At 48.8% G+C, this 20810-nt stretch overlaps 1 protein-coding gene across 1 annotated transcript in view; it reads left to right on the forward strand.

Moving 5' to 3' along the window:
- LOC147103060 (granulocyte colony-stimulating factor receptor-like) overlaps positions 1-20810 on the forward strand; it is a 348122-nt gene that overhangs the window by 320241 nt on the left and 7071 nt on the right. Inside the window, 1 exon segment of the mRNA XM_085962336.1 lies at positions 10710-10791. Within this exon segment, the coding sequence (XP_085818462.1) occupies positions 10710-10791 (82 nt within the window).

A 20810-nucleotide genomic window follows, 5' to 3' on the forward strand; every position in this document is an offset into this window, starting at 1 on the left:
GAAGTCACACAACACCAGGTTATAGTCCAACAGCTGGTTGTTGTGTGACTTCTTACATTTGTCCACCCCAGTCCAACTCCGGCATCTCCACACCACAAGATTATTGATTAGCCCTTTCTCATTACACAGTACCAGATCCAGAATAGCCTGTTCCCTGGTTGGTTCCTCCACATACTGATCCAGGAAACCATCTCGCATGCATTCCAAGAATTTGTCCTCCACACCATTAGTGGTAATTTGATTTGCCAGGTCAATATGTAGATTGACTGGGCGGGCGGGAAACCTGAGCGGCAGAGTGGGGTATAAAAGTCCACAGAGACCAGGTAAGGCCTCACAGCGTCGGCGGGAAACCTGAGCGGCAGAGCGGGGCTATAAAAGTCCACAGAGACCAGGTAAGGCCTCACAGCATCGGCGGGAAACCTGAGCGGCAGAGCGGGGTATAAAAGTCCCCAGAGACCAGGTAAGGCCTCACAGCGTCGGTGGGAAACCTGAGCGGCAGAGCGGGGTATAAAAGTCCCCAGAGACCAGGTAAGGCCTCACAGCGTCGGTGGGAAACCTGAGCGGCAGAGCGGGGTATAAAAGTCCCCAGAGACCAGGTAAGGCATACCAGTCTCCAGTCTCCAGTCTGGAAGGAGAGAGGTAAAAAGTAATCCAAGTGTGACGTCACCAGAAAGCGGGTAAGTGATTGGTTGGTAAGTATTTCTCCCTTTTAAGCTTAAATCTCTTTGGTTTAATGGCCTAGAAATTCAGTTGGCTGCGCCAGCCGTTAGCGCCTTAGGAGGAGTAGATGTCGGGCGCTAGGCGGGCTGCGCCCGGGCGCAGCGTGAACTGTGCCTCGCCCCAACTTCACTAGAGATTTAGCGCCGGCGCAAAGTCTTTGCGCGCGCTCAGCCGCGCGCGCAGATCATGACGTCATTTCCTCGTGCAACGCCCTTTGTGCGCCCCCAACCAGAACTTCAGTCGCGCCGCCCCATTGTGCGCCTGGCGCCCCTAGCGACTGTGAAGTGGAACGGTGCTCAGCCGATGCGGGGGGCGCAAATTAAAGGGCACGCATCCTGCAATATAAAAGGCTGCCATTTTGCAGCACACCTTCTTGCGAAACGGATCTTTGGAGAGAGACCAAGGTAGATAGCTTTCTGCTTTGGCCCAACACTCGGACAGGCACTTCTAGGCTTCAGGCCACAGCTTTCAAAAAGTTTTTGCCTTCATTGACATCTCATTGTTTGCCAGCATATTATGGGGGCTGCAATGGGTGTCAACGCAGGCTTTCTCAATTACATCCAAAGGGCTCACAGACGCCGTGAGAGAGTGGCAGCCCTGGTTAGACGGAGAGGGGGCAACAGGCGTCGGCAAAGGAGGCCTTACCCACCCAGGGTATACCGCCAGCAGTTCTCCTATCTCCAGATGTCTGAGGAGCAGTGTGTTCGGAGGCTGCGATTCAGAAGGGAGGTGGTCACAGAGATCTGCCAGCTGCTTGCCGTTGATATGCAGCCACAGCTGAGGAGCAGGACGTCTCTGTCGGTGGCAGTGAAGGTGACAGTGGCTCTCAACTTTTATGCCACCGGCTCCTTCCAATCCACTACTGGGGACATTGCCAACATCTCCCAGTTCGCCGTGCATTGCTGCATCCGCCAGGTGACCAATGCCCTTTTCAAAAGGAGACGTCAGTTCATCTCCTTCTCCATGGCCCTTGACAAGCAGCAACAGCGTGCAATGGGCTTTGCAGCATTCGCGGGCTTCCCCATGGTGCAGGGCGCCATTGACTGCACGCATGTGGCTTTGCGGGCACCTCTGGAGAATGCCGAGGATTACCGCAACCGGAAGGGCTACCATTCGCTGAAACGTACAGCTGGTGTGTGACCACAGGCAGCTCATCCTAGCTGTCAATGCCCGCTTTCCAGGCAGCAGCCACGATGCCTTCATCCTGCGACAGACTTCTGTGGCAGTCATGTTCCAGGCACAGCCTCGCCCACGAGGATGGCTTATCGGGGACAAAGGCTATCCTTTGTGTACCTGGCTGATGACCCTGCTCCGTGCGCCCAGCACCCCTGCTGAAGAGCGATACAACTAGAGCCATCAAGCGACCAGGAACATCATCGAACAAACAATTGGCATCCTGAAGCAACGGTTCCACTGTCTCGATCGTTCTGGTGGAGCCCTGCAGTATTCTCCGGAGCGAGTCTCCCATTTCGTGATCGTTTGCTGCATGCTGCACAACCTGGCTATCCGCAGGACTCAGCCACTGCCACCACAGATTGGAGGACCACCTCAGGAGGAGGAGCAGGAGGAGGAGGAGGAGGACCAGCACAGGAGGGAGGCACAAAGTGCAAGGGCTGCCCATCGCCGGCTTATTGAACGTTGGTTCTAGGCCCCCTCTCAGGGACTGGCTTGTGCCAATGTCAGCAGATGAATGTAGCCGCTCCACAAGCCCTCAGCCAAGCAGGGCAACCAGGACTTAACCAAAAAACCATGCACACTGCAATTTAACAACAAAAATTTATTGAACACCTCTGCCCTTCCCACATTACATGCTCATGTGGAGAAGCCCCCTCCAAAAACACAAAACTACCAGTCTCGGCCTTACAAAAAGAAAGAAGGACACCAGTCTCGGCCTTACAAAAAGAAAGAAGGACACCAGTCTCGGCCTTACACAAATAAAGAAAGACACCAGTCTCGGCCTTACACAAATAAAGAAAGACACCAGTCTCGGCCTTACACAAAAAAAGATAGACACCAGTCTCGGCCTTCATATATCAAAAAACACAACAGCCTCGGCCTTCATATATAAAAAAACCTTCTCGGCCTCATATATAAAAAAAACACATGGCCACACCTTCTACTTTTTCTCCTGCGAGGGTGATCCACCTCGCTTCCGCGAGTGGCCCCTTCCTGCCCTGCAGCTCCTCCTCAATGGGACCCCAGCGGCTGCAGCAAGGCTGGGGGAAGGCTGCTGAGGGGCAGATGGCGAGACGGCAGATGCCCTTGGGGGTCAGCCTGCACCAGCTCTGGCCTTGGAGTGGCCGGCTGCTGACTGCTCCAACTCTGGCTGGGCGGCAGCAGTGTGCCCAGCAGCTCCTGGCAGCTGCAGTGGCGGAGTGGCAGTGTTGGCTGCAGGAATGGTGGCAACCTGGCAGATCGCAGGTGCTCGCTGGTCGCCTGACACATTGGCACTCGCACGGGCCAGCACTGCAGCATGCGCAGCAAACAGCTGAAGGACAGACTGCTGGGCTGCTGCTGCGCGGCGAGTGCCCTGGCGATGCCTGGCTGATCCAGCGAGGGTGGCAGCAGTTAGTGCCCGTGTGGCCCTGGTCTGTGTCCACATCACACCAGCCAGTGAATGGACGGCACGACTGAACACTTGGCTAGAAGCCGACTGTGCTGCCGCGAAGTCCTGCAGACTCCTGGCCTGTGCTGCCGCGATGTCCTGCAGACTCCTGGCCTGTGCTGCATTGAACTGTTCCAGACTCCTGGCCTGTGCTGCACTGAATTGTTGCAGACTCCTGGCCTGTGCTGCCCCGAATTCCTGGACACTCCTTGCCAGTGACTCTATGGAGTCAGGCATCCTTCCCACTGCAGCCATGAGCTCAATGTGCCTGCGCTCAGCCTGGACGGCCATTTCCTCTAGGAGGCGCACCTCCTCTGCGCTCACCGTCGCAGGACTGGAGGCCGAACTCACCCTCTGGGGAGAAGTCCGCCGAGCTTCCCCACCCCTCCCGCGTTGCTGCAGGCCACTGGGCCCCGGAGCTTCACTCTCCTCCGACCCTTCCCCCCCGGCTCCCCTCCAGGGAAGACGTGTCCCCTACATCGCCATGGGCTGGCACGGCTGAGGGTGGCACTGATGGGCCGGCTTCCTCTTCCTCCTCCTCGCCTTCCGAAGGGCTGACAGTGGCAGCTTGAGGGCCCGCCTCCTCACCTGGCGATTCACCATCTGAAAGCAGGAAGGCACAAGAGTAGCTTTAGAGTGAGGACAGGGCGGCAGCGAGGGAGGCATGAGTGGTGCCATTCACCGCATTGGTCGGACAGTGGCAAAGGATGCTGATCTGATGCGCAAGTGGAACGAGAGAGGTCCAAAAGGTGATGCCCTTACCATTGGTGCCCAGAACAGGGTCGGCATCTCCAGTGGCGACGGGGCCAATCAGCCGGCCTCCCATAATGCGCTCCACACGCTGGTCGAGGTCGGAGAGCTCTTTGAGGTCAGGACGGCCTCCCCCGGTCTCAGTTTGGTTGCGCCGGTTGTGCGCAACCTTGGCCTGCAAGAGAAAGGACGGCCTCTAAGTACAGTGTGTAGCCCTGATCTTGTCTGCACTGCCTCCCATGGTCGAATAGCTTGGACAGTGTGTAGCCCTGATCTTGTCTGCAATGCCTCCCATGGTCGAATAGCTTGGACAGTGTGTAGCCCTGATCTTGTCTGCAATGCCTCCCATGGTTGAATAGCTTGGACAGTGTGTAGCCCTGATCGTGTCTGCAATGCCTCCCATGGTCGAATAGCTTGGACAGTGTGTAGCCCTGATCTTGTCTGCACTGCCTCCCATGGTCGAATAGCTTGGACAGTGTGTAGCCCTGATCTTGTCTGCAATGCCTGCCATGGTCGAATAGCTTGGACAGAGTGTAAAGTGCTGAATGTGCAATTGATTTTCATGCCAGGCCCATAGCTGCTGGATGAGGGCTCGCCATTAGGGCTTTCAGGTCCCTTTGCCCATAATGTGAGGTGCACATGCAAGGATGAGGAGGACACTGGAAAGGGTACTCACCCTGACAATCCAAGTGAGGTCGTTGAACTTCTTCCGGCATTGTACAGGAGTCCTGGCAACCACGCCGTTGGAAGACACCCTGTTGGACACCTCCCTCCAGGCTTTCCGGTAGGCGCTGGGCAGCGGCCTCTTGCCACCTTCTGGGTACAAAACATGGCACCTGCGCTCCACTGCGCCAACCAGCAGCCTCAGGTCACCATCACTGAAGCGCTGCGCTCTCTCCCTGGCCTTCTCCATAGTCCTGGGCGTTGTACAGGTGAAGCTGAAGTGGTCAGGCCTAGGTTGAGGGCTTCAGTGTGCAGGGCGTGGCAGGCAAACAAATACACCCTCCCCCTTTAAGAGATGACCGGCGCCAGAGTGTCTGCCGTCAATCAAGAACTCGCCGCACCTGCGCTGCGCCCGGCCTCGGGGGTATCGCTCAGCACCGCCGGCTTAGCGCCTAAAGATAGTCGTGCATCGCCAGTTTTTGCGCAGCAGCAACCTCTTGGGGCGATGCGACTGAATATCGGTGAATGGGGCGTGACTTTGCGCCGGGCGCAAACTTTAGCGGCCGCCCGACTTTACCGCCCCAAAAGTGGCTATACTGAATTTCTAGGCCATAGTTTCTAAGGTGTGATATTCACCATCTAGAATCGGGGCAGAGGATATTTAAGAATAATATTAATAAATTTAATTAATTACATAGAATGGGAGATCAGGCGATGTGTTGCTGCTGCAATATGTGGGAGCTGGTGAACACCATTGATGCTCACAGTGATCACATTTGCAGTAAGTGTTGGCTGCTCGAGGAATTCCGGCTCCGTGTTGAAGAGCTGGAGTCCGAGCTTCAAATACTGAGACACATCAGGGAGGGGGAGAGTTACCTGGACTCTGTGTATCACGAGGTAGTCACACCAATTAGATTAATTAATGCAGATGTAGTCCGTGGCCAGGGTCAAGATGGTGTGACTAGAAGTGAGGCAGGTACGGGGATCCAGGAGGTAGTGTTGGAGGAACCGCAGCCCTTGCACTTGTCCAACAGGTTCGAGGCTCTTACTCCCTGTGGGGACAGGAGCAGGGACTGCAGGGAGGATGAGTAACCTGGCTACAGCACCGTGGAGCAGGGGGCCATTCAAGTGGGGGGAGTTAAAAGAAATGTTGTAGTGGTAGGGGATAGTATCATTAGGGGGATAGATAGAGTTCTTTGCAGCCGAGAGCGAGAGTCCCGAAGGCTGTGTTGCCTACCCGGTGCCAGGGTTAAGGACATCTCCTCTGGGCTGGAGAGAAACTTGGAGTGGGAGGGGGAGGATCCAGTTGTCGTGGTCCATGTTGGTACCAACGACATAGATAGGACAAGGAAGGAGGTTCTGCTGAGGGAGTTTGAGCAGCTAGGGGCCAAATTAAAAAGCAGAACCACAAGGGTAATAATCTCTTATTACCTGAGCCATGAGTGAATTTGGCTAGGACAAATAAAATTAGAGAGTTAAATGCGTGGCTCAAAGACTGGTGTGGGAGAAATCGGTTTTGCTTCCTGGGACACTGGCACCAGTACTGGGGCAGGAGGGAGCTGTTCCGTCGGGACAGGCTTCACTTGGCCAGTGCTGGGACTAGAGTCCTGGCGGATCATATAACTAGGGCTGTAGAGAGGGCTTTAAACTAACTAGTGGGGTGAGGTTCCTAGAGAGCAAATAATAAAAATGACAACAGAGAAGGTCATAGACTTAGGTAGCAGTGGGGAAATTAAAAACCAGAGCGTGTCAGGAAGGGGCAGAAGGTATGGAGTAAAAGGTAAAGTAATAAAAAGGGCAAAAGCAGGAACTAAGTGTCACAAAACATATTTGAAAGTTCTCTATCTGAATGCACGTAGCATTCGTAACAAAATAGACGAGTTAATGGCACAAATAACTACATATGGGTATGATCTTGTGGCCATTACAGAAACATGGCTGCAGGGTGACAATGCCTGGGAATTAAACATACCAGGTTATTTAACGATCAGGAAGGACAGGCAGGAAGGAAGGGGAGGTGGGGTGGCTATGTTAATAAAGGAAGGAATCACTGTAATACAGAGAAATGATATTGGGTCAAAAGATCTGGATAATGAAACAGTTTGGGTGGAGGTAAGGAATAATGAGGGGAAAAAAACACTAGTGGGTGTAGTCTATAGGCCTCCGAACAGTGGCAAATCTGTTGGACGGAGTATCAATCAGGAAATAGTTGAGGCTTGTAATAAGGGAACATCTATAATTATGGGGGATTTTAACTATCATATTAATTGGACAAATCAAATTGGGCAGGGCTGCCTTGAGGATGAGTTCATTGAGTGTATTAGGGATGGGTTTCTTGAGCAGTATGTAACTGAACCGACCAGGGGGCAAGCAACCTTAGATCTGGTCCTGTGTAACGAGACGGGATTAATTAAAAATGTCCAAGTAAAGGATCCCCTTGGAATGAGTGACCATAACATGGTTGAATTCCATATTCAATTAGAGGGTGAGAAGGTTGGATCTCAAACAAGCGTGCTAAGCTTGAATAAAGGAGACTATGAAGGTATGAGAGCGGAATTGAGTAGAGTGGATTGGGAAAATAGATTAAAGGGTAAGACGATACATGATCAGTGGTGTACATTTAAGGAGTTATTTTACAACTTCCAAAAAATATATATTCCACTGAGAAGAAAAGGGTGTAAAAGAAAAGACAGCCATCCGTGGCTAAATAAAGAAATTAAGGATAGTATTCGACTAAAAACAAGGGCATATAAGGTAGCCAAATCTAGTGGGAGGATAGAGGATTGGGAAAACTTTAAAAGACAGCAAAAAAATAACAAAAAGATTGATTAAGAAAGGGAAGATAGATTATGAAAGTAAATTAGCAAAAAATATAAAAACAGATAGTAAGAGTTTTTATAGTTATATAAAAAGAAAAAGGGTGGCTAAAGTAAATGTTGGTCCCTTAGAGGATGAGACCGGGAAATTAATGGTGGGAAATATGGAGATGGCAAAAACACTGAATGAATATTTTACATCAGTCTTTACAGTAGAAGACACTAAGAATATCCCAACACTGGACAAACAGGGGGCTAAAGGGGGGGAGGAGCTAAACATGATCAAAATCACTAAGGAAGTGGTACTCGGTAAAATAATGGGACTCAAGGCGGATAAATCACCTGGACCTGATGGCTTACATCCAAGGGTCTTGAGGGAAGTGGCGGTAGGGATTGTGGATGCATTGGTAATAATTTTCCAAAACTCCCTGGACTCGGCAAAGGTCCCGGCAGACTGGAAAACTGCAAATGTAACACCCTTATTTAAAAAGGGCAGTAGACAGAAGGCTGGAAACTATAGACCGGTTAGCCTAACATCTGTGGTAGGTAAAATTTTGGAGTCCATTATTAAGGAGACAGTAACAGGACATTTGGATAATCATAATTTAATAGGACAAAGTCAGCATGGTTTTATGAAGGGGAAGTCATGTTTGACAAATTTGCTGGAGTTCTTTGAGGAAGTAGCATATAGGGTGGATAAAGGAGAACCAGTGGACATAGTGTATTTAGACTTCCAAAAGGCATTTGACAAGGTGCCACACAAAAGATTATTGCTTAATATAAAAAATCACGGGATTGGAGGTAATATTCTGGCATGGATAGAGGATTGGCTATCTAACAGAAGGCGGAGAGTTGGGATAAATGGTTCATTCTCAGACTGGCAATCAGTAACTAGTGGTGTTCCGCAGGGGTCAGTGCTGGGTCCCCAACTCTTTACAATCTATATTAACGATTTGGAGGAGGGGACCAAGTGTAACACATCAAAGTTTGCAGATGATACTAAGATGGGAGGGAAAGTAGTGAGTGAGGAGGACATAAAAAACCTGCAAAGGGACATAGACAGGCTAAGTAAGTGGGCACAGATTTGGCAGATGGAATACAATACTGGAAAGTGTGAGGTTATGCACTTTGGCAGGAAAAATCGTAGAGCAAGTTATTATCTTAATGGCAAGAAACTGGAAAGTACTGAAGTACAAAGGGATCTGGGGGTCCTGGTGCACGAAACTCAAAAGGTTAGTATGCAGGTGCAGCAAGTGATTAAGAAGGCCAATGGAATGTTGGCTTTCATTGCTAGGGGGATAGAATATAAAAATAGGGAGGTATTGCTTCAGTTGTACAAGGTATTGGTGAGACCGCACCTGGAATACTGCATACAGTTTTGGTGTCCATACTTAAGAAAGGACATACTTGCTCTCGAGTCAGTACAAAGAAGGTTCACTCGGTTAATCCCGATGATGAGGGGATGGACATATGAGGAGAGGTTGAGTAGATTGGGACTCTACTCATTGGAGTTCAGAAGAATGAGAGGCAATCTTATTGAAACATATAAGATTGTGAAGGGGTTGGATCGGGTGGATGCGGGGAAGATGTTCCCGATGATGGGTGAAACTAGAACTAGGGGGCATAGTCTTAGAATAAGGGGCTGCTCTTTCAAAACTGAGATGAGGAGGAACTACTTCACTCAGAGGGTGGTAGGCCCATGGAATATGCTGCCCCAAAAAGCTGTTGAAGCTACATCATTACATAAATTTAAAACAAAAATAGACAGTTTCCTAGAAGTAAAGGGAATTAAAGGTTACGGGGAGCGGGCAGGAATTTGGACATGAGTCTAGGTTCGGATCGGTCATGGCCCTGTGGGTAGCAGAGCGGGCCCAGGGGCCGTGTAGCCTGATCCTGCTCCTATTTCGTGTGTCTAACTCTGTTAGATTCAGGAGATGGTTCTGTGATAGTGGATTGGCGGTTAGGATCAGATCAGCCATGATCTTATTGAATGGCGGAGCAGGCTCGAGGGGCCGATTGGCCTACTCCTGCTCCTATTTCTTATGTTCTTATTAAAGTCCCCCATGATTACCGTATTGTCCTTGTTACATGCAGTTCTAATCTTTTGATTGCTACTGTGCCCTAAATTACCACTACTGTTTGGTGGCCTATACACAACTCCCACCAATGTTTTCCGCCCTTTGTGGTCCCACAAACAGTATTGTAATAAGGCCCAGAGAATCTGCTTGAGTGATAAATATTGGCCAGGACACTGGGGAGAACTCTCCTGCTCTTCTTTGAAATAGTGCCATGGGATCTTTTATGTCCACCCGAGAGAGCAGACGGGGTCTCATCCGAAAGATGGTACCTCCAACACTGCAGCACTCCCTCAGTACTGCACTGGAGTGTCAGCCTAGATTTTGTATTTATGTCTCTGGAGTGGGACTTGAACCCACGACCTTCTGACTCAAAGGCACGAGTGTTACCAACTGAGCCACGCTGACACTTTCACACTGTCCCATGTGTACTTTATTTCGTAGTCAGTGACACACTGTGCTGTGTGTTCCTCTTTTAAGTAGTTCCTTTCAGCACAGAATATTTATTTGCCTCTTGTTTTGATGAATTTGGTGCAAGGAATGTGAGCACAGTTTTGCTTAACTTTGGTGGCCAGGACCCCCCAGCGGGTTAGTTCTGGGTAGACGAGAGGCTCTCAGTTAAAGTGAGATTGCTTCCATTATTTGATGAGACTGGAATGAGAGTGTGAAGCTCAGATTCTGGGAAGAAGAGTTAAAGGGGAGTTAGAAAGGATTCTGTAAGTAGACGGAGACTGGAACCTGGAATTTTTGCTCACATTGTTGCTGCAGGAGTTTGGATGAATTGTTTGAATATTGAAGGGAGTGAGCAGGCTGAGTGGAATTGGACTACGGTCCGTGGGGATAATATCACTCGCTCAGATCGCTGGCTCGATCTAGATGCTGTGAGAGGGTTTCCAACTCTGGTTGGATATATTTCTGGAGGACCCATCATGAGACCTCCCACCTCGACCTGCCCCGCCCTACACTCCACGTCGTTCTATTACACATTGCTCATTCACAAGATGCTTTTAATGATAATCATTGCGTCACAGTCAGTGCGTTTAAAAGATTTATGGCAAATGTATTTGATGCGACTCACAGGATGACGGGAAAGCTGTGGCCAAAGATACCGAACCCTGCGAACAGCACCCTGGCCAGATGGACACCAGGGAGCCAACCACAGGTAAAAACGTCCATTTCACCCTCGCTAATATGATAGGGCAACCCGAGTTCAGAAACTATAGCTGCCCATCCCCCTCCCTCCCATCCCCCTCCCTCCCAAACACTCCTGCCCATCCCCCTCCCTCCCAACCACACCATCCCACCCCCTCCCACCCATCCATCCCACCCCCTCCCACCCATCCCCCTCCCTGCCAAACACTCCTGCATTTCCCCCTCCCTCACATCCCCTTCCCTCCCAACCACACCATCCCATCCCCCTCCCACCCATCCCCCTCCCTGCCAAGCACTCCTGCTCTTCCCCCTCCCTCCCAACCCCTTCCCTCCCAACCACACCATCCCACCCCCTTCCACCCATCCCCCTCACTACCAATCACTCCTGCATTTCCCCCTCCCTCACATCCCCTGCCCTCGAAACCACACCATCCCACAACCTCCTACCCATCCCCCTCCCTCCCATCCCCCTCTCCCAAACACTCTCACCCTTCCCCCTCCCTCCCATTCCCCTCCGTACCAAGCACTCCCACCATTCCCCCAACCCTCCCATCCCCCTCCCCCCCAGCCCCCTCCCACCCAAACACTCCTGCACTTCCCCCTCCCTCCCAAACTCACCATCCCACCACCTTCCCACCCATCTCCCTCCCTCCTACACACTCCCGCACTTCCCCCGCCTGCCCAACCCCAACCCTCCCATCCCGCTCCCTCCCATTCCCCTTCCTCCCAAACACTCCCGTCCTTACCTTCTCGCTCCCAACGGACGGGAGTGTTTCTGTGTGTGGAGTGTTTCTGTGTGTGGAGTGTTTCTGTGTGTAGAGTGTTTCTGTGTGTAGAGTGTTTCTGTGTGTAGAGTGTTTCTGTGTGTGGAGTGTTTCTGTGTGTGGAGTGTTTCTGTGTGTGGAGTGTTTCTGTAGTGTGGAGTGTTTCTGTGTGTGGAGTGTTTCTGTAGTGTGGAGTGTGTCTGTAGTGTGGATTGTTTCTGTGTGTGGAGTGTTTGTGTGTGTGGAGTGTTTCTGTAGTGTGGAGTGTTTCTGTAGAGTGGAGTGTTTCTGTAGAGTGGAGTGTTTCTGTGTGTGGAGTGTTTCTGTGTGTGGAGTGTTTCTGTAGTGTGGAGTGTTTCTGTAGTGTGGAGTGTTTCTGTAGAGTGGAGTGTTTCTGTAGAGTGGAGTGTTTCTGTAGAGTGGAGTGTTTCTGTGTGTGGAGTGTTTCTGTGTGTGGAGTGTTTCTGTGTGTGGAGTGCTTCTGCAGTGTGGAGTGTTTCTGTAGAGTGGAGTGTTTCTGTGTGTGGAGTGTTTCTGTAGTGTGGAGTGTTTCTGTGTGTGGAGTGTTTCTGTAGTGTGGAGTGTGTCTGTAGTGTGGATTGTTTCTGTGTGTGGAGTGTTTCTGTGTGTGGAGTGTTTCTGTAGTGTGGAGTGTTTCTGTAGAGTGGAGTGTTTCTGTGTGTGGAGTGTTTCTGTAGTGTGCAATGTTTCTGTGTGTGGAGTGTTTCTGTGTGTGGAGTGTTTCTGTGTGTGGAGTGTTTCTGTGTGTGGAGTTTTTCTGTGTGGAGTTTTTCTGTAGTGTGAAGTGTTTCTGTGTGTGTGGAGTGTTTCTGTGTGTGGAGTGTTTCTGTGTGGAGTGTTTCTGTAGTGTCGAGTGTTTCTGTGTGTGGAGTGTTTCTGTGTGTCGAGTGTTTCTGTGTGTGGAGTGTTTCTGTGTGTGGAGTGTTTCTGTGTGTGGAGTGTTTCTGTAGTGTGGAGTGTTTCTGTGTGGAGTGTTTCTGTGTGTGGAGTGTTTCTGTGTGTGGAGTGTTTCTGTGCTGTGGAGTGTTTCTGTAGTGTGGAGTGTTTCTGTGTGGAGTGTTTCTGTGTGTGTGGAATGTTTCTGTAGTGTGGAGTGTTTCTGTGTGTGGAGTGTTTCTGTGTGTGGAGTGTTTCTGTGTGTGGAGTGTTTCTGTGTGTGGAGTGTTTCTGTGTGTGGAGTGTTTCTGTGCTGTGGAGTGTTTCTGTAGTGTGGAGTGTTTCTGTGTGGAGTGTTTCTGTGTGTGGAGTGATTCTGTGTGGAGATTTTCTGTGTGTGGAGTGTTTCTGTGCTGTGGAGTGTTTCTGTAGTGTGGAGTGTTTCTGTGTGGAGTGTTTCTGTAGCGTGGAGTGTTTCTGTGTGTGGAGTGTTTCTGTGTGGAGTGTTTCTGTGCTGTGGAGTGTTTCTGTAGTGTGGAGTGTTTCTGTAGTGTGGAGTGTTTCTGTGCGGAGTGTTTGTGTGTGTGGAGTGTTTCTGTGTGTGGAGTGTTTCTGTGTGTGGAGTGTTTCTGTGTGTGGAGTGTTTCTGTGTGTGGAGTGTTTCTGTGTGTGGAGTGTTTCTGTGTGTGGAGTGTTTCTGTAGTGTGGAGTGTTTCTGTGTGTGGAGTGTTTCTGTGTGTGGAGTGTTTCTGTGTGTGGAGTGTTTCTGTGCTGGAGTGTTTCTGTAGTGTGGAGTGTTTCTGTGTGTGAAATGTTTCTGTAGTGTGGAGTGTTTCTGGTGTGTGGAGTGTTTCTCGTGTGTGGAGTGTTTCTGTGTGTGGAGTGTTTCTGTGTGTGGAGTGCTTCTGCAGTGTGGAGTGTTTCTGTGTGTGTAGTGTTTCTGTAGTGTGGAGTGTTTCTGTAGTGTGGAGTGTTCCTGTGTGTGGAGTGTTTCTGTGTGTGGAGTGTTTCTGTGTGTGGAGTGTTTCTGTAGTGTGGAGTGTTTCTGTAGTGTGGAGTGTTTCAGTGTGTGGAGTATTTCTGTAGTGTGGAGTGTTTCTGTGTGTGGAGTGTTTCTGTGTGTGGAGTGTTTCTGTAGTGTGGAGTGTTTCTGTGTGGAGTGTTTCTGTGTGTGGAGTGTTTCTGTGTGTGGAGTGTTTCTGTGCTGTGGAGTGTTTCTGTAGTGTGGAGTGTTTCTGTGTGGAGTGTTTCTGTGTGTGGAATGTTTCTGTAGTGTGGAGTGTTTCTGTGTGTGGAGTGTTTCTGTGTGTGGAGTGCTTCTGTGTGTGGAGTGTTTCTGTGTGTGGAGTGTTTCTGGAGTGTGGGGTGTTTCTGTAGTGTGGAATGTTTCTGTAGTGTGGAGTGTTTCTGTGTGTGGAGTGTTTCTGTGTGTGAAGTATTTCTGTAGTGTGGAGTGTTTCTGTGTGTGGAGTGCTCCTGTAGTGTGGAGTGTTTCTGTGTGTGGAGTGTTTCTGTAATGTGGAGTGTTTCTGTGTGTGGAGTGTTTCTGTGTGTGGAGTTTTTCTGTAGTGTGGAGTGTTTCTGTGTGTGGAGTGTTTCTGTGTGTGGAGTTTTTCTGTATGTGGAGTGCTTCTGTCGTGTGGAGTGTTTCTGTCGTGTGGAGTGTTTCTGTGTGTGGATTGTTTCTGTGTGTGGAGTGTTTCTGTAGTGTGGAGTGTTTCTGTGTGTGGATTGTTTCTGTGTGTGGAGTGTTTCTGTAGTGTGGAATTTTTCTGTGTGTGGAGTGTTTCTGTAGTGTGGAGTGTTTCTGTGTGTGGAGAGTTTCTGTGTGTGGAGTGTTTCTGTGTGTGGAGTGTTTCTGTGTGTGGATTGTTTCTGTGTGTGCAGTGTTTCTGTAGTGTGGAGTGTTTCTGTGTGTGGATTGTTTCTGTGTGTGGAGTGTTTCTGTGTGTGGAGTTTTTCTGTAGTGTGGAGTGTTTCTGTAGTGTGGAGTTCTTTTTGTGTGTGGAGTGTATCTGTGTGTGGAGTGTTTCTGTAGTGTGGAGTGTTTCTGTAGTGTGGAGTTCTTTTTGTGTGTGGAGTGTTTCTGTGTGTGGAGTGTTTCTGTGTGTGGAGTGTTTCTGTAGTGTGGAGAGTTTCTGTGTGTGGAGTGTTTCTGTAGTGTGGAGTGTTTCTGTGTGTGGATTGTTTCTGTGTGTGGAGTGTTTCTGTAGTGTGGAGTGTTTTTGTAGTGTGGAGTGTTTCTGTGTGTGGAGTGTTTCTGTGTGTGGAGTGTTTCTGTGTGTGGAGTGTTTCTGTGTGTGGAGGGTTTCTGTGTGCGGAGTGTTTCTGTAGTGTGGAGTGTTTCTGTAGTGTGGAGTGTTCCTGTGTGTGGAGTGTCTCTGTGTGTGGAGTGTTTCTGTTGTGTGGAGTGTTTCTGTAGTGTGGAGTGTTTCTGTGTGTGGAATGTTTCTGTAGTGTGGAGTGTTTCTGTAGTGTGGATTGTTTCTGTAGTGTGGAGTGTTTCTGTAGTGTGGAGTGTTTCTGTGCTGTGGAGTGTTTCTGTGCTGTGGAGTGTTTCTGTGCTGTGGAGTGTTTCTGTTGTGCGGAGTGTTTCTGTGTGGAGTGTTTCTGTGTGTGTGGAATGTTTCTGTAGTGTGGAGTGTTTCTGTGTGTGGAGTGTTTCTGTGTGTGGAGTGTTTCTGTGTGTGGAGTGTTTCTGTGTGTGGAGTGTTTCTGTGCTGTGGAGTGTTTCTGTAGTGTGGAGTGTTTCTGTGTGGAGTGTTTCTGTGTGTGGAGTGATTCTGTGTGGAGATTTTCTGTGTGTGGAGTGTTTCTGTGCTGTGGAGTGTTTCTGTAGTGTGGAGTGTTTCTGTGTGGAGTGTTTCTGTAGCGTGGAGTGTTTCTGTGTGTGGAGTGTTTCTGTGTGGAGTGTTTCTGTGCTGTGGAGTGTTTCTGTAGTGTGGAGTGTTTCTGTAGTGTGGAGTGTTTCTGTGCGGAGTGTTTGTGTGTGTGGAGTGTTTCTGTGTGTGGAGTGTTTCTGTGTGTGGAGTGTTTCTGTGTGTGGAGTGTTTCTGTGTGTGGAGTGTTTCTGTGTGTGGAGTGTTTCTGTGTGTGGAGTGTTTCTGTAGTGTGGAGTGTTTCTGTGTGTGGAGTGTTTCTGTGTGTGGAGTGTTTCTGTGTGTGGAGTGTTTCTGTGCTGGAGTGTTTCTGTAGTGTGGAGTGTTTCTGTGTGTGAAATGTTTCTGTAGTGTGGAGTGTTTCTGGTGTGTGGAGTGTTTCTCGTGTGTGGAGTGTTTCTGTGTGTGGAGTGTTTCTGTGTGTGGAGTGCTTCTGCAGTGTGGAGTGTTTCTGTGTGTGTAGTGTTTCTGTAGTGTGGAGTGTTTCTGTAGTGTGGAGTGTTCCTGTGTGTGGAGTGTTTCTGTGTGTGGAGTGTTTCTGTGTGTGGAGTGTTTCTGTAGTGTGGAGTGTTTCTGTAGTGTGGAGTGTTTCAGTGTGTGGAGTATTTCTGTAGTGTGGAGTGTTTCTGTGTGTGGAGTGTTTCTGTGTGTGGAGTGTTTCTGTAGTGTGGAGTGTTTCTGTGTGGAGTGTTTCTGTGTGTGGAGTGTTTCTGTGTGTGGAGTGTTTCTGTGCTGTGGAGTGTTTCTGTAGTGTGGAGTGTTTCTGTGTGGAGTGTTTCTGTGTGTGGAATGTTTCTGTAGTGTGGAGTGTTTCTGTGTGTGGAGTGCTTCTGTGTGTGGAGTGTTTCTGTGTGTGGAGTGTTTCTGGAGTGTGGGGTGTTTCTGTAGTGTGGAATGTTTCTGTAGTGTGGAGTGTTTCTGTGTGTGGAGAGTTTCTGTGTGTGAAGTATTTCTGTAGTGTGGAGTGTTTCTGTGTGTGGAGTGCTCCTGTAGTGTGGAGTGTTTCTGTGTGTGGAGTGTTTCTGTAATGTGGAGTGTTTCTGTAGTGTGGAGTGTTTCTGTGTGTGGAGTGTTTCTGTGTGTGGAGTTTTTCTGTATGTGGAGTGCTTCTGTCGTGTGGAGTGTTTCTGTCGTGTGGAGTGTTTCTGTGTGTGGATTGTTTCTGTGTGTGGAGTGTTTCTGTAGTGTGGAGTGTTTCTGTGTGTGGATTGTTTCTGTGTGTGGAGTGTTTCTGTAGTGTGGAATTTTTCTGTGTGTGGAGTGTTTCTGTAGTGTGGAGTGTTTCTGTGTGTGGATTGTTTCTGTGTGTGGAGTGTTTCTGTAGTGTGGAGTGTTTCTGTGTGTGGAGTGTTTCTCTGCGTGGAATGTTTCTGTGTGTGGAGTGTTTCTGTGTGTGTGGAGTGTTTCTGTAGTGTGGAGTGTTTCTGTAGTGTGGAGTGTTTCTGTGTGTGGAGTGTTTCTGTGCATGGAGTGTTTCTGTGTGTGGAGTGTTTCATTAGTGTGGAGTGTTTCTGTGTGTGGAGTGTTTCTTTGTGTGGGGTGTTTCTGTTTGTGGAGTGTTTCTGTGTGGAGTGTTTCTGTAGTGTGGAATGTTTCTGTAGTGTGGAGTGTTTGTGTGTGTGGATTGTTTCTGTGTGTGGAGTGTTTCTGTGTGTGGAGTGTTTCTTTGTGTGGAGTGTTTCTGTGTGTTGAGTTTTTCTGTTTGTGGAGTTTTTCTGTAGTGTGAAGTGTTTCTGTGTGTGTGGAGTGTTTCTGTGTGTGGAGTGTTTCTGTGTGTGGAGAGTTTCTGTGTGTGGAGTGTTTCTGTGTGTGGAGTGTTTCTGTGTGTGGATTGTTTCTGTGTGTGCAGTGTTTCTGTAGTGTGGAGTGCTTCTGTGTGTGGATTGTTTCTGTGTGTGGAGTGTTTCTGTGTGTGGAGTTTTTCTGTAGTGTGGAGTGTTTCTGTAGTGTGGAGTTCTTTTTGTGTGTGGAGTGTATCTGTGTGTGGAGTGTTTCTGTGTGTGGAGTGCTTCTGTGTGTGGAGTGTTTCTGTGTGTGGAGTGTTTCTGGAGTGTGGGGTGTTTCTGTAGTGTGGAATGTTTCTGTAGTGTGGAGTGTTTCTGTGTGTGGAGAGTTTCTGTGTGTGAAGTATTTCTGTAGTGTGGAGTGTTTCTGTGTGTGGAGTGCTCCTGTAGTGTGGAGTGTTTCTGTGTGTGGAGTGTTTCTGTAATGTGGAGTGTTTCTGTAGTGTGGAGTGTTTCTGTGTGTGGAGTGTTTCTGTGTGTGGAGTTTTTCTGTATGTGGAGTGCTTCTGTCGTGTGGAGTGTTTCTGTCGTGTGGAGTGTTTCTGTGTGTGGATTGTTTCTGTGTGTGGAGTGTTTCTGTAGTGTGGAGTGTTTCTGTGTGTGGATTGTTTCTGTGTGTGGAGTGTTTCTGTAGTGTGGAATTTTTCTGTGTGTGGAGTGTTTCTGTAGTGTGGAGTGTTTCTGTGTGTGGAGTGTTTCTGTGTGTGGAGTGTTTCTGTAGTGTGGAGAGTTTCTGTGTGTGGAGTGTTTCTGTAGTGTGGAGTGTTTCTGTGTGTGGATTGTTTCTGTGTGTGGACTGTTTCTGTAGTGTGGAGTGTTTTTGTAGTGTGGAGTGTTTCTGTGTGTGGAGTGTTTCTGTGTGTGGAGTGTTTCTGTGTGTGGAGTGTTTCTGTGTGTGGAGTGTTTCTGTGTGCGGAGTGTTTCTGTAGTGTGGAGTGTTTCTGTAGTGTGGAGTGTTCCTGTGTGTGGAGTGTCTCTGTGTGTGGAGTGTTTCTGTTGTGTGGAGTGTTTCTGTAGTGTGGAGTGTTTCTGTGTGTGGAATGTTTCTGTAGTGTGGAGTGTTTCTGTAGTGTGGATTGTTTCTGTAGTGTGGAGTGTTTCTGTAGTGTGGAGTGTTTCTGTGCTGTGGAGTGTTTCTGTGCTGTGGAGTGTTTCTGTGCTGTGGAGTGTTTCTGTTGTGCGGAGTGTTTCTGTGTGGAGTGTTTCTGTGTGTGTGGAATGTTTCTGTAGTGTGGAGTGTTTCTGTGTGTGGAGTGTTTCTGTGTGTGGAGTGTTTCTGTGTGTGGAGTGTTTCTGTGTGTGGAGTGTTTCTGTGCTGTGGAGTGTTTCTGTAGTGTGGAGTGTTTCTGTGTGGAGTGTTTCTGTGTGTGGAGTGATTCTGTGTGGAGATTTTCTGTGTGTGGAGTGTTTCTGTGCTGTGGAGTGTTTCTGTAGTGTGGAGTGTTTCTGTGTGGAGTGTTTCTGTAGCGTGGAGTGTTTCTGTGTGTGGAGTGTTTCTGTGTGGAGTGTTTCTGTGCTGTGGAGTGTTTCTGTAGTGTGGAGTGTTTCTGTAGTGTGGAGTGTTTCTGTGCGGAGTGTTTGTGTGTTTGGAGTGTTTCTGTGTGTGGAGTGTTTCTGTGTGTGGAGTGTTTCTGTGTGTGGAGTGTTTCTGTGTGTGGAGTGTTTCTGTGTGTGGAGTGTTTCTGTAGTGTGGAGTGTTTCTGTGTGTGGAGTGTTTCTGTGTGTGGAGTGTTTCTGTGTGTGGAGTGTTTCTGTGCTGGAGTGTTTCTGTAGTGTGGAGTGTTTCTGTGTGTGAAATGTTTCTGTAGTGTGGAGTGTTTCTGGTGTGTGGAGTGTTTCTCGTGTGTGGAGTGTTTCTGTGTGTGGAGTGTTTCTGTGTGTGGAGTGCTTCTGCAGTGTGGAGTGTTTCTGTGTGTGTAGTGTTTCTGTAGTGTGGAGTGTTTCTGTAGTGTGGAGTGTTCCTGTGTGTGGAGTGTTTCTGTGTGTGGAGTGTTTCTGTGTGTGGAGTGTTTCTGTAGTGTGGAGTGTTTCTGTAGTGTGGAGTGTTTCAGTGTGTGGAGTATTTCTGTAGTGTGGAGTGTTTCTGTGTGTGGAGTGTTTCTGTGTGTGGAGTGTTTCTGTAGTGTGGAGTGTTTCTGTGTGGAGTGTTTCTGTGTGTGGAGTGTTTCTGTGTGTGGAGTGTTTCTGTGCTGTGGAGTGTTTCTGTAGTGTGGAGTGTTTCTGTGTGGAGTGTTTCTGTGTGTGGAATGTTTCTGTAGTGTGGAGTGTTTCTGTGTGTGGAGTGCTTCTGTGTGTGGAGTGTTTCTGTGTGTGGAGTGTTTCTGGAGTGTGGGGTGTTTCTGTAGTGTGGAATGTTTCTGTAGTGTGGAGTGTTTCTGTGTGTGGAGAGTTTCTGTGTGTGAAGTATTTCTGTAGTGTGGAGTGTTTCTGTGTGTGGAGTGCTCCTGTAGTGTGGAGTGTTTCTGTGTGTGGAGTGTTTCTGTAATGTGGAGTGTTTCTGTAGTGTGGAGTGTTTCTGTGTGTGGAGTGTTTCTGTGTGTGGAGTTTTTCTGTATGTGGAGTGCTTCTGTCGTGTGGAGTGTTTCTGTCGTGTGGAGTGTTTCTGTGTGTGGATTGTTTCTGTGTGTGGAGTGTTTCTGTAGTGTGGAGTGTTTCTGTGTGTGGATTGTTTCTGTGTGTGGAGTGTTTCTGTAGTGTGGAATTTTTCTGTGTGTGGAGTGTTTCTGTAGTGTGGAGTGTTTCTGTGTGTGGATTGTTTCTGTGTGTGGAGTGTTTCTGTAGTGTGGAGTGTTTCTGTGTGTGGAGTGTTTCTCTGCGTGGAATGTTTCTGTGTGTGGAGTGTTTCTGTGTGTGTGGAGTGTTTCTGTAGTGTGGAGTGTTTCTGTAGTGTGGAGTGTTTCTGTGTGTGGAGTGTTTCTGTGCATGGAGTGTTTCTGTGTGTGGAGTGTTTCATTAGTGTGGAGTGTTTCTGTGTGTGGAGTGTTTCTTTGTGTGGGGTGTTTCTGTTTGTGGAGTGTTTCTGTGTGGAGTGTTTCTGTAGTGTGGAATGTTTCTGTAGTGTGGAGTGTTTGTGTGTGTGGATTGTTTCTGTGTGTGGAGTGTTTCTGTGTGTGGAGTGTTTCTTTGTGTGGAGTGTTTCTGTGTGTTGAGTTTTTCTGTTTGTGGAGTTTTTCTGTAGTGTGAAGTGTTTCTGTGTGTGTGGAGTGTTTCTGTGTGTGGAGTGTTTCTGTGTGTGGAGAGTTTCTGTGTGTGGAGTGTTTCTGTGTGTGGAGTGTTTCTGTGTGTGGATTGTTTCTGTGTGTGCAGTGTTTCTGTAGTGTGGAGTGCTTCTGTGTGTGGATTGTTTCTGTGTGTGGAGTGTTTCTGTGTGTGGAGTTTTTCTGTAGTGTGGAGTGTTTCTGTAGTGTGGAGTTCTTTTTGTGTGTGGAGTGTATCTGTGTGTGGAGTGTTTCTGTGTGTGGAGTGCTTCTGTGTGTGGAGTGTTTCTGTGTGTGGAGTGTTTCTGGAGTGTGGGGTGTTTCTGTAGTGTGGAATGTTTCTGTAGTGTGGAGTGTTTCTGTGTGTGGAGAGTTTCTGTGTGTGAAGTATTTCTGTAGTGTGGAGTGTTTCTGTGTGTGGAGTGCTCCTGTAGTGTGGAGTGTTTCTGTGTGTGGAGTGTTTCTGTAATGTGGAGTGTTTCTGTAGTGTGGAGTGTTTCTGTGTGTG

The sequence above is a fragment of the Somniosus microcephalus genome, chromosome 20, assembly GCF_052327205.1.
Source record: "Somniosus microcephalus isolate GS21.2 chromosome 20, FLI_Smic_1.0, whole genome shotgun sequence".
Lineage (NCBI taxonomy): Eukaryota > Metazoa > Chordata > Chondrichthyes > Squaliformes > Somniosidae > Somniosus > Somniosus microcephalus.